At 38.2% G+C, this 14,226-nt stretch overlaps 1 protein-coding gene across 2 annotated transcripts in view; it reads right to left on the bottom strand.

Annotated features, from left to right (window-relative positions):
• Window positions 1-13,771, bottom strand: part of LOC121387085 (long-chain-fatty-acid--CoA ligase ACSBG2-like) — a 41,689-nt gene extending 27,918 nt beyond the window's left edge. For both annotated transcript variants that reach the window (XR_005959783.1, XM_041518109.1), the window contains exons 1-4: window positions 13,691-13,771; window positions 11,426-11,587; window positions 9,553-9,638; window positions 4,131-4,219 (exon numbers count right to left, since the gene is read on the bottom strand). Coding sequence is in view for 1 of the 2 variants with exons in the window: in XM_041518109.1 (XP_041374043.1) it covers window positions 4,131-4,219; window positions 9,553-9,638; window positions 11,426-11,564 (314 nt within the window). In the remaining variant the exon portion in view is untranslated. The remainder of the gene's footprint in view (window positions 1-4,130; window positions 4,220-9,552; window positions 9,639-11,425; window positions 11,588-13,690) is intronic.
• Between the last annotated feature and the right edge of the window lie 455 nt (window positions 13,772-14,226).

Here is a 14,226-nt window from a genome sequence, read left to right as displayed (position 1 = left end):
GGATCAGCCTATATAAACATCTCTCCGTTTGATTACATTACATACTGTATCAAATTAAACAATATTTATTCAGTAAATGAAGTGGATCAGCCTATATAAACATCTCTCCGTTTGATTACATTACATACTGTATCAAATTAAACAATATTTATTCAGTAAATGAAGTGGATCAGCCTATATAAACATCTCTCCGTTTGATTACATTACATACTGTATCAAATTAAACAATATTTATTCAGTAAATGAAGTGGATCAGCCTATATAAACATCTCTCCGTTTGATTACATTACATACTGTATCAAATTAAACAATATTTATTCAGTAAATGAAGTGGATCAGCCTATATAAACATCTCTCCGTTTGATTACATTACATACTGTATCAAATTAAACAATATTTATTCAGTAAATGAAGTGGATCAGCCTATATAAACATCTCTCCGTTTGATTACATTACATACTGTATCAAATTAAACAATATTTATTCAGTAAATGAAGTGGATCAGCCTATATAAACATCTCTCCGTTTGATTACATTACATACTGTATCAAATTAAACAATATTTATTCAGTAAATGAAGTGGATCAGCCTATATAAACATCTCTCCGTTTGATTACATTACATACTGTATCAAATTAAACAATATTTATTCAGTAAATGAAGTGGATCAGCCTATATAAACATCTCTCCGTTTGATTACATTACATACTGTATCAAATTAAACAATATTTATTCAGTAAATGAAGTGGATCAGCCTATATAAACATCTCTCCGTTTGATTACATTACATACTGTATCAAATTAAACAATATTTATTCAGTAAATGAAGTGGATCAGCCTATATAAACATCTCTCCGTTTGATTACATTACATACTGTATCAAATTAAACAATATTTATTCAGTAAATGAAGTGGATCAGCCTATATAAACATCTCTCCGTTTGATTACATTACATACTGTATCAAATTAAACAATATTTATTCAGTAAATGAAGTGGATCAGCCTATATAAACATCTCTCCGTTTGATTACATTACATACTGTATCAAATTAAACAATATTTATTCAGTAAATGAAGTGGATCAGCCTATATAAACATCTCTCCGTTTGATTACATTACATACTGTATCAAATTAAACAATATTTATTCAGTAAATGAAGTGGATCAGCCTATATAAACATCTCTCCGTTTGATTACATTACATACTGTATCAAATTAAACAATATTTATTCAGTAAATGAAGTGGATCAGCCTATATAAACATCTCTCCGTTTGATTACATTACATACTGTATCAAATTAAACAAACCATAAACATTTTAAACATTATATTCTTATGTATTACATTTTTTCACTGTGTTCTTAAATTCTGCACTAGTCCACGAATTACCCTTATACCCCTTTCCCACTTATGCGGTTTTCATACGGTGCGCACGGTTCTGGAGTGTACGGTTTTCCGCCAGTTTTTTTATGACCAACGCGCAAATTTCATTACCTAGGCGGTGTGCTCACGGGTTGATCACGGCAGTGTAGCGGTTCCTGCGGTTCGATGCGTTTCGGCTCGCGTAGGGTCGTAGAACGTCGTCTTTCAGCAGATCGCCGGGGATGATAGACGGTGATCACGTTGTTTACACGGATATGCACGTTGTTCTCACGGATGTACACGGTGTCCTCACAGATGTACGCGGTGGTTTCGCGGATGTGTGCGTTGTCTTCACGAATATAAGCGGTGGGCTCGCAGACATGCACGGATGTTCGCGGTGACTTTGCGGATAATCACGGAAGCACTACGATGAATATGTACACCACGGATTCCTCACGGTGTGTAGACGGTTCTGGAACTGCGGAAAACAGCGAGACTCTGCGGAGTGGGCAACCGCGCAGAACCGCAGAAGTTTTGGTATAAAAAGTCCCTACAATGCTGCTGTCTGCCATTTCATCTGCTGATTTCAAGAAGATAACATGCTGTCTGAAGAAGACACGCTTTTTCCACCAGACAATAGAGCTAAATTACTGCAACAATGTGCTATGGAGCTCCTGGTTCTGACTGCAGAAGCTGCTATGGTCATTATAATAATGAGGAGGCAAAAAGAAGCTGAAATTGTTGCTGCAAGAGAAAGAAGGAGAATGAAAAGACAGAGAAAAGTATGGGTCAAACAGTGGTTGGTGAGAAGGGTCAGGTTTGGACAGTATGAGCAACTCATGGTTGAATTGGGAGCAGAAGACCAGTCAAGTTTCAAGAACTTTCTGAGGTAACTTCACATTTCTGTCATCATTCCAATTAAAATGTAAGTTTTTCAAGAGGACGGATGGAAAGGGCTTATAGTCCGATTAACACAATATAGAACATTTACGAACATGCCAGTTTTAGTGGTCGAGGAAACCAGAGTACTCGGAGTAATCCACCGACCAGCGGCAAGTAACTGGCAACTTTCCCACACTCGTATGTGTAAAAATCCCTTGACAAGTATTAACCTGCCCTGAGCGGGATTCAAACTCACGCCTAGGTGATGAGAGGCGTAAGATAATTTATCAAGCGACTTTGACCCCACGGCTACCGTGAAAAAGAGAAAAATAGCTTTAACCTTAAGTACAAAGAGAATCCTCTTCTGTGGAACCATGATCTTGAGATACATCAGATGGAGCAGTACTGGGCAGGTTCTCCGACAGTTGACCCCCTTTCTTTCTCTTGCCTTCTGCAACTCTCCTCATGTAATTCTGGATGTAACCGAAGTTGTCTAGGACCCACTTGTCACGGTCAGTGAGGGGATGCGCTCCAGAGCCAGAGGGTTGCTTCTTGGTGATTTTCCCTGCTCTGTCTCGCATCGATTTCAATCAGGTGGTCAACTGCTCTGCAGATATTCCGAACTGTTGAGCTTTTTCTTTCATTATTCTCTGCCTCTTCTCCTTGTTTTTATAATCAGCCATCCTGAAGTTGTATAAGAATTCATTTTCTTTATACCAGTCAGCCAATTCTTGTTTTTGTTCTGGCTGCAAGGTCAATGGAACAGCTCTCGTTTTTTTCATTGCTGGGGTTGTTGCAGCTCCGTCTTTTGTTTGTACTTCTATGTAAACTGTCTCATGTGTTTGTTGTAGAAGGATCATGTTGTGGAGAAGGTGCAACAGGAGGAGTGACAGACCTATGACTTTTCTGTTTGCCCTTTCCTCGTCCCTTGGGTGGCATGGTTATCAGATGATGGACAGTACAGTCTTGTAATAGGTTTTCTCAAGACAGTCGCTTTTCGTGGAATGATGAGCTTTGGCATGGGCTGCTTTATATATTTCTCCAGAACCGCTACAGATCGTGAGAAGAACGTAATTAAACGTATTAGCCGTGTGGATAACATAACAACCGTAGTTACCGTCAAGAAACCGCATGCAAACCGCCAATGCATTCAAGGGAACCGTATAGCTTCCACAAAGAAACCGTAGCGACCGTAAATGTTAATTGTGGTGGAAGGCTGCGGTTGTCTCGCGGAAGGTCGCGGAAGGTTAACGGTTTGCTTGCGGTCAGTATGGTGCATTCACAGTTCGCGCGGATTTCTTACATTTTAGAGCTTTCCACAGCATTTCGGAGGAAAAATTAAACATGTTTAATTTTTTCAGCGGTGCCCGCGGACACTCACAGAACCTGCAGACGCTTGCGGAGACATGCGAATCACCGCGCGGTGTCTACGAGGTTCCCTGCGGTTTTCAAACCACGTCAAACCGCGGTCTGAACCGCATAAGTGGGAAAGGGGTATAAGAATTAGGCTACCACAAACAAAAGTGATTTCACAGTACAATTAAGCCCCAATGTTTCAAACAATATACTTGGATATTGTGGTACAACTACCCCTGAACATAGTATCATTAAACATTTCTTTTTATTTTATGTTGATCTTTGAGCAAACAGTATTACAAACAGTACTGATGTTATTGATGCTACAACAAGAATTTCAAAAATTAAGTACACGAAAATTTAAAAGCAAAGCAACTGTTTTAAACTCCAACAACCCAGACATCAAAATTAAATGTTTCACATAAATATTACATTACAAAAATTAATTTCTGGACTAATTAGTGTGATGATTTACTGACGAATCACATCTACAGGTACATGTAATTATATGTATAAATAAATCATTTACCCAGCAAATGTTGTGCCTATATTTGCAATAAACCACTCCGGAGAATTGAACCCAAGGATCCCGACACTGTAATATGGCTGAAGACCAAGCTGAAAGAACAAAAACAGAAAGACAATTTATAAAAAAATAGATATGTTTTTAAACCCATCTACATGCATGCCAGACATCTTCCCAAAGACAGAAAATGGTAAGTGCATGCGTCTCCACTCTCCTTTCATCATTTTGTTTTCATTTGTGTTGTTTCAATGCTGGGCTTATACACTCATGTCACCTTAGTCCGCCCGGCACAAAAGTCTGTGCATGTTAATGACATTACATTACGTCTTGAAACAAGTGTCGGGGTATGTTTGTAAACAAACAAACAACGTTAATTTATTTCACAAAACCGTTGTTAAAACAACACATCTTGATTGTGAATATATGTATAAAAGTGGTCAATAACACTTTTATTGAAACAAACTGAATTAATGCACTAAAAGTATACTTTTGCCAGCCTCGATCAACATGTTTTTCTATCACCTGTCAACACGTGTCTGTCAACGTTGTAATGATCAACCTTGCATATCAACTTACATAAATTTACATAGAAGCTTCAATACATACCTTATTGTAATTTATGAATCCATAAATGAAATGAATGTCTTATTTAATCTGTTAATGTAAACATCCAAGCATACTTTGAATTTCCCTCCGAGTGATACAATGCAAAATGGCTGCACAGACTTTGAAGATTGCACATACAGCATGGCCTATTTTAGCTATAGTCTGTTTCAAAATTATCATTGATTGTCCTATATGTCTAACAAACACTATTTGTGCTCATTTACACAGTTAATAACAGACAATTTTTGTTGAATAATGATCAAATATTTTTACATTGGCTTTTTTCTTATATTGTCATTTTGTGTTGTCCAAACTAAGGAGCATGGAACACCATTTATATTTATCTCATTTGCACAATCTAAATGTTTCTGAAACAGACTATAACAGGAAGTGTTTGTTATTTAGAACTTATAAAAGTCGGATCCATTGTTCATTGCTGTTTTATGTAAACATTAGCAACAGAAGTGGTTGCTTTAATGTTTGCTGTGCAGACTTATGTGCCATCATGCAGGCCAGTAAATGCAGTGGGGGGGGGGGGGGGGGGGGGGGGGGGGGGGGGGGTCCCACTAAAAATGCGCTCATTACTTGAGTTTAAAAAACATTAAAATTAAAATAACTTTAGTTGTAACACGTTTATTGTTCCATTGTACTGTGGCGGTGAAACAAATATTTTTAAAGAAAGATTTTAACTTTTAAAATATAACACAAATGCTTAGGTGCGCAGACTTAGGTGCCACCAGTGTATTTTCGAAGCTGTCTTAGCATTACGAAATCGTAAAACCATCGTAAGCTATGATGTCACCATATGGTGTGTGCTTCAGCGATATCATAGCCTATGATGGTTTTACGATTTCATAGCACTAAAATAGCTTCGAAAATCCCTAGCCTAGAAACTATTTCACAAAACATTGCACGTTTACAATTATTGCAAACTGCTGGCAGGCTATTATCTATGCTCATACTGCCTGCGTAAAGTTCAGGGCCCAATTTAACAAAACATCGTAAGTTTACGTCTGCGACTAGCAGTTATACCGGACATTTCATTACGTGTGTTTGGCATCTATTTAACGAAAAACATTTTACCATTACAGAAAATAGAGCATTTTATGGATGTAAAGAAATGAAATATGTATATTTCTAACTATATTAGTTTTACTACAACAGGAATAAGAATTGTTGGTAAGTTGTAGATTTAAGTTTAAGTGCAAAACTAGGCTTATAATGTTTAGTGAAATTAAGCCTAGACTAGGTGGGCTACAAATCACCTGCCTAGTCCATAACAATATGGAAATTTAAAAAATAATAACAAGTATTATGAGAGTACTGCTAAAGCAATACATGTCCCCTACCAAACATAGGGGACTGATAATGTGGGTTGTAGCCTGCCTGGTCGTCATTTTATACTAGCAATAGTTGTGTAGGCAATAGCCTGCCTTAAAACACAAGGCCTGTATTTGACATCCATTTCACAGAAGATGGAGCATTTGTAAGCTCAAAGGACGAAAGAAAAGCATCTATAATTTTTTATATACTGCAAACTATATTAGTTAAACTGTAAGGAGCAATACATATTGTGATTTAGTCATAGATTTATGCTTTTTGAAATTGGTCAGATTTTTTAAATATGTGGAACATTTCTCCTCATTTGAAATTTCTCAACTAAATTTATTATGAGAAGATCAATGGAGAAGAAAAGAAGAAAGGAATGTTATATTTAACGATGCACTCACCACATTTTAGCTACAGATACATGTATGGTTATATGGTATCAGACACATGGTTAAGGACCACAGAGAAAGTTATAAAGTCTGTTTTGTTTAATGACACCACTAAAGCATACTGATTTATTAATCATCGGCTTGGATGTCAAACATTTGGTAATTTTTACATAGTCTTAGAAAGGAAACCCACTCAGTTTTTCATTAGTAGCAAGGGATCTTTTGTATGCACTTTCCCACAGACAGAATAGCACATACCACAGACTTTGACCAGTTGTGGTTCACTGGTAGGAACGAGTAAAAAGCCCAGTCAGTTGTATACATCCGCCGAGGTGGATCGATCCTGCGACACAAGCACCTCAGGTGAGCGCTCAACCGACTACAGGTAATTACAGAGGAAACCAACTGCTGCTGCTTTATGGGCTACTAGCCCATTGGGCTATTTCTCGCTCCAACTAGTGCACCACGACTGATACACCAAAGGAAGTGGGATGGGCTGTCCTGTCTATGGAATGGTGCTTATAAAAGATCCCTTACTGCTAATCGAAAAGAGTAACCCATGAAATGGCAACAGCGGGTTTTCTCTCTCAATATCTGTGTGGTCCTTAACCATATGCAAATCGCCATATAACCGTAAATAAAATGTGTTGAGTGCATCGTTAAATAAAACATTTCCTTCATCTTTCCATGGGCTATTCTTTATCGACTATCAAGGGGTCTTTTATATGCATCTTTTCTCAGACATGATAGCACATACCACTGCCTTTGCTACATCAGTTGTTGAGCACTGGCCAGAACAAAATGTGGATCAAACCGAATGTACAACCGGTGAACATTTTACCACTGGGCTACGCCCCGCCCCTTTCCAAATGAAGAGGCCTGCATGTACTTATACTTGTATAATCAAGTTTAAACATGTGAGAAACTCGGTTTATAAAACTACAGTATCTACAAACAAAACGAAACAGAAGATTTCACTCATGGCCTTCGAGTCTAGGGGCACTGGTTAGAATATGGTTTGTGAAAATGTACAGATGGCGTAATAATCTAAGTAATATTTACAACATTGGATAAGGACAATCCACCAAGACAAGTTGGTAAATTAAGTACCGGTATATAAAGTCAAACAATGTAATTAGGTAAAATCTCTTGAAAATGTCTGAACATGTACTTTCCTTTATCGGTATTTATTTGTCAAAAATAAATACAGATATCAACTGGCCAGCAGTAAATCATTTTTAAAACATTCTTCCTGTTTCCAGAAACCATAATTTACTTGGAAGATAAAATCTCTAGGGCCAATAACTCTTGTCAAAACTTGATGTTGCAACTTGTTATGAATTATGACTACAGCTAAATGGCAATTCACCATGTTAAATAATAATAATAATCCTATAAATAATGGCAAGTTATCGGCCTCAAGACACTTTAAATTGATGCCACTTTTATTGGAAAATTTACTTTAGGGAGATTAAAAAAACCCAAGCTGTACAATTCATTTAATGTTTAGTAACTCAATAAAAAAACACAAAAAAACTCATGAGTCTTTTGTGTCATTGCATTAAGTTTGGCTAAGAATAGCTACATGTTTTTTCAAATTAGGCACTGAAGTGTGTCAGGTAACTCCATACACAAACCTACAGGTTACAACAAATTCATGGTGTTTACATTTCACATTATTTTTGTAATAAAAGTCCTTCAGATATACACTCAATTACTTTGATATTCATTCATATTTACCGTTGTTCTTATTGTACCAGGAAACATTTTGTTCAGTTTCACGTTGCGATTCGCTACACAAGTTTCAGAGATCGCTACACAATTTTAAAACATTAAACGGTAGTTGCTTGTTCCCTGTATTGATACTTGTAAAGCTCAACTGATCCAATTGTATACGGTGGTATTTTGGTTTAATCTGATAAGGAAGGAAGGAAATGTTTTATTTAACGATGGACTCAACACATTTTATTTACGGTTATATGGTGTCAGACATATGGTTAAGGACCACACAGATATAGAGAGAGGAAAGCCGCTGTCGCCACTTCATGGGCTACTCTTTTCAATTAGCAGCAAGGGATCTTTTATATGCACCATCCCGCAGACAGGATAACACATACCACGGCCTTTCTTACACCAGTCGTGGTGCACTGGTAGCAATGAGAAATAGCCCAATGGGTCCACCGACGGGGATCGATCCTAAACCAACTGGGCATCAACAACGCCTGCAATTAAGAAAACGTCCACGGCCAAAAAACACGCAGTGGAAAAAAATTCCAATATACATGTAGTCGTCCACAGGAAAAAAGTGCCGTGGAAAATGAAAAAGTATTGTTGATTGCCGTGGGCCATAGCAGGAGTTGCATCAGGCGAGCGCTTCACCACTAGGCTACGTCTCGCCTCCAGTCTCATAATGAAGGGCTCAAACTTAAGAATTTGATGCCTACACCAATTTTAAACCACTAACTTTTGCAAACAAATGGCAATACATTTTTATTTGATGGCAATAAAACATTGCCATTGGTGAAGATCTACAGTAATTCATAAAGCAAAAACAACAATCTGCCGTCAGTTCCATCGTTAACTTTGAGCCCTAGATACTGTAAAACCAAATATCATTTGTTTTTAATTCATTGTGGCATGGCAACCTTTTGCTAACCTAAACTACTGTTGTCCACTTTGATAATAGTTTAAACGAAAGTTTTAACAAAAAGCCATGCTATCATTTCAGGAACATTCCTAATGAAATTATTATTATAATTATAATTGGGTTTTGTTTAATGACACCAGTAGAGCTCATTGATTTATTAATCATCGGCTATTGGATGTTAAATATTTTGTTATTTTGACATAGTCTCAGAGAGGAAACCCACTATATTTTTCCATTAGTAGCAAGGGATCTTTTATATGCATCATCCCAGACAGGATAGCACATACCACAGCCTTTGATATACCAGTTGTGGTGCACTGGCTGGAATGAGAAAAAACCCAATGGGCTCACTGATGGGGATCGATCCTAGACAGACCGCACATCAAGCGAGCATTTTACCACTGGGTTACGTGTCCCCCCCCCCCCCCCCAGTGAAGTGAGTGGATCGACTGACCTTGATAAAGCTCTTGGCTGCTCTACACACGTCATCGTAGTATTGCCGGTACGTCCATTTTTTCCATTCGCCACCACGCTTCACAGCTGTTGAAGAAAACAATTAATCAAGGGTCAATATTATAGCCTCACACTTATTAAACCAATTAATCAAGGGTCAATATTATAGCCTCACACATTTTAAACCAATTAATCAAGGGTCAATATTATAGCCTCACACATTTTAAACCAATTAATCAAGGGTCAATATTATAGCCTCACACATTTTAAACCAATTAATCAAGGGTCAATATTATAGGTTAACACATTTTAAACCATGGCTATGTGGTATTTAACATATGGGTATCTCGACCCTTGGTTGAGTGAAAGAAGAAACACACACACCTGTCACATAATTGTAGGATGTTAAACATGCCTTATCGTGTTTATGTTCCGAGTAAAATAATTTTCAGTTGTCACAAACATGAGCGATTAGTGCCTCTTAACAGTGCCACAAGTAAACCACTGAACATTCTCCGAAGTGGTCAGACTAAACACACAGCTAAAAGATAATGGGAAATGGCATGTGTGTGGCGCGGATAACCACAAGAGACAAGCACCTGCCATGGATCGGAGAGACAAGGACTGGAATGTGGTGGTGGACAATGAAAGAAATTGAAAGATAGGAGTTACCAGACATGACATGGAATTCAAAGGAGTAAAAGGAAAGGGGGAGGATGGAAATTAAAATGGAGTCAGGGCTTAGATGTGGCACTCAAGATTTGCCATTTACAAAGTTTAAAAACAATTGCAGACTATAGGTTTAATTTGACAAAATAATTTCATGCAATTAATTGGTATTTTGACAGATAAGTTGGTGATGTAAACCAGATAAAGTCTTGTGGCACCTACAGTACAAAGAAGGAAGGAAGTGGTTTATTTAACAATTCACTCAACACATTTTATTTCATGGTTATATGGTGTCAGATATATGGTTAAGGACCACACATATTGAAAGAGGAAACCTGCTGTCGCCACTTCATGGGTTACTCTTATATGTGATCTTTTATATGCACCATCCCACGGAAAGGATAGCACAAACCATGGCCTTTGATGTACCAGTCGTGGTGCACTGGCTGGAGCGAGAAATTGCCCAGTGGGCCCACGGACGGGGATCGATCCCAGACCACCCATGCATCAAGTTTAGCAGTTTGGTAAATTTATGTGCTAAAATGGAGAAAACTGTGGGTCTTTGAAAGTGAAATCAGACACTGGATTTTAACTGAAGTGACAGGAGATTTTTCAATACAAAATATAAGATTTTAACCGTCACGTCATTGCATGTAACTTGTATCTTAAAGTACAAAGCAGTAGAACCAAATTTCCAAACTTTTTTGTCATAAGTAGTATGTATATATGACAACCTATTCCAGAAAGGGGCGGGACGTAGCTTAGTGGTAGAGTGCTCGCTTGATTCGCAGTTGGTCTGAGATTGATCCCCGTTGTTAAATAAAACATTTTCTTTCTTATCCCAGAAACACTTAATAACCGAGATATTACACACACATACAGCCAACGCTTGACAACTGATTAATATATATTAAGGATTATTAAGGAACTTCAATCAGTATACTCAGCGTTAAATGTATGCCCGAGTTGCTAATTTAATCTAAATTAAATTAAATTCCATACACAGGGCCCTCATCTCTCTCTTCTTTTCAGCTATTTTGCATTCGCCAGATAACTTATTAGTGCTTTACTAAATGGCGGATAACAATTTTCATTAATTAAAATTTCAGTATTTGTAAATAGGTACTGACATGATACCAATACCGAACGGTATATATGGTATACTGCCCAGCTCTATCCATCAGCAGCCTCCCCTTGAATCTTACCTAGTGCTGTGTGGTTTGGGACCCTCTGGACGGTTTGCTGTAGTAGTGTTGCTATGGTGATGGGGTTTTCCGAACCCCCACCTTTACTCGTCATCCGCAACTTCACAGGATGGTCGCGGACAGTGGTCCAAAAGTCCATGCCTTGAGTAGTTTGGCTTTGTTCTAGAAAATAAAAATATTCGTACAGTGGTGAATACAATCAAAGAGTGTTTACATATAGACAGTGAAACCTGTCTCAAGTGTTTACACGTATACAGTGAAACCTGTCTCAAGTGTTTACACGTATACAGTGAAACCTGCCTCAAGTGTATACACGTATACAGTGAAACCTGCCTCAAGTGTATACACGTATACAGTGAAACCTGCCTCAAGTGTATACACGTATACAGTGAAACCTGCCTCAAGTGTATACACGTATACAGTGAAACCTGCCTCAAGTGTATACACGTATACAGTGAAACCTGCCTGAAGTGTATACACGTATACAGTGAAACCTGCCTGAAGTGTATACACGTATACAGTGAAACCTGCCTGAAGTGTATACACGTATACAGTGAAACCTGCCTGAAGTGTTTACACGCATACAGTGAAACCTGCCTGAAGTGTATACACGTATACAGTGAAACCTGCCTCAAGTGTTTACACGTATACAGTGAAACCTGTCTGAAGTGTTTACACGTATACAGTGAAACCTGCCTGAAGTGTATACACGTATACAGTGAAACCTGCCTGAAGTGTATACATGTATACAGTGAAACCTGCCTGAAGTGTTTACACGTATACAGTGAAACCTGCCTGAAGTGTATACATGTATACAGTGAAACCTGTCTGAAGTGTTTACACGTATACAGTGAAACCTGCCTGAAGTGTATACACGTATACAGTGAAACCTGCCTGAAGTGTTTACACGTATACAGTGAAACCTGTCTGAAGTGTTTACATACTGTCTGAAGTGTATACACGTATACAGTGAAACCTGCCTGAAGTGTTTACACGCATACAGTGAAACCTGCCTGAAGTGTATACACGTATACAGTGAAACCTGCCTGAAGTGTATACACGTATACAGTGAAACCTGCCTGAAGTGTATACACGTATACAGTGAAACCTGTCTGAAGTGTATACATGTATACAGTGAAACCTGCCTGAAGTGTTTACATGTATACAGTGAAACCTGCCTGAAGTGTATACACGTATACAGTGAAACCTGCCTGAAGTGTTTACATGTATACAGTGAAACCTGTCTGAAGTGTTTACATACTGTCTGAAGTGTATACACGTATACAGTGAAACCTGCCTGAAGTGTATACACGTATACAGTGAAACCTGCCTGAAGTGTATACACGTATACAGTGAAACCTGCCTGAAGTGTTTACACGTATACAGTGAAACCTGTCTCAAGTGTTTACACGCATACAGTGAAACCTGCCTAAGTGTATACATGTATACAGTGAAACCTGTCTGAAGTGTATACATGTATACAGTGAAACCTGCCTGAAGTGTTTACATGTATACAGTGAAACCTGCCTGAAGTGTATACATGTATACAGTGAAACCTGTCTGAAGTGTTTACATGTATACAGTGAAACCTGCCTGAAGTGTTTACATGTATACAGTGAAACCTGTCTGAAGTGTTTACATGTATACAGTGAAACCTGTCTGAAGTGTTTACATGTATACAGTGAAACCTGCCTGAAGTGTTTACATGTATACAGTGAAACCTGCCTGAAGTGTATACACGTATACAGTGAAACCTGTCTCAAGTGTTTACACGTATACAGTGAAACCTGCCTGAAGTGTATACACGTATACAGAGTGAAACCTGCCTGAAGTGTATAAATGTATACAGTGAAACCTGTCTGAAGTGTTTACATACTGTCTGAAGTGTTTACACATATACAGTGAAACCTGCCTGAAGTGTTTACATGTATACAGTGAAACCTGTCTGAAGTGTTTACATACTGTCTGAAGTGTTTACACATATACAGTGAAACCTGTTTTATTTAACGACACACTCAAACCTTGGGCCATTTCTCATTCCAGCCAGTGCACCACGACTGGTATATCGAAGGCCATGGTATGTGCTATACTGTCTGTGGGAATGGTGCATATAAAAGATCCTTTAATTGATACAAATGGAAAAATGTAGCAGGTTTCAGCTGTAAGACTATTATGTCAAAATTACCAAATCTTTGACATCCAATAGCCGATTGTTAATAAATCAATGTGCTTTAGTGGTGTCGTTAAACAAACCAAACTTCGTACCTGTTGTCTGCTGTTCTGATGTGTTATTATTCAATGCAGTCTCAACCGTTGTGACAGGTCTTGAAGGCTCTTCAACGGATATCATGCTGCAGGAGAGAGAGAAACATCAGAGATGAATAATAGTGACGTCCAGTGTTGGTACTGGTATACTGACCAACACGTATACTGATAATATTATATTACACACACAGACCAAGGGGAAGTCAGGGCCGTAATGGCCCGGGGGTAGGGGTGGGAGAGGGGCAAAAATTATAGAAACTTATTCTTAACCGTTTAAGGAGTTTTAGACTATTAACTACTCGGTTGCCCCCCCCCCCCCCCCCCCCAACAAAAAATCCTAGTTACGGCCCTGGAAGTGTGCTTCAAAGGTACACAGTTTGTGAACACTACCCCAGAGAATCATTGCACAAAGTTTCTGAACTATTGTAGATCCTGAAATGAACATGTCACTAAATTAATGTGAGTGACAGTGGGCAGACTAAAATAAGACATGAAATTAATGCGAGTGGCCTCCCTTTGAAATATATTATTTTCCT

The sequence above is a fragment of the Gigantopelta aegis genome, chromosome 2, assembly GCF_016097555.1.
Source record: "Gigantopelta aegis isolate Gae_Host chromosome 2, Gae_host_genome, whole genome shotgun sequence".
In the NCBI taxonomy this organism is placed as follows: Eukaryota; Metazoa; Mollusca; class Gastropoda; order Neomphalida; family Peltospiridae; genus Gigantopelta; species Gigantopelta aegis.
The sequence above is the reverse complement of the archived record's forward strand: the minus strand, read 5'-3'. Positions and strand labels throughout refer to the sequence as shown.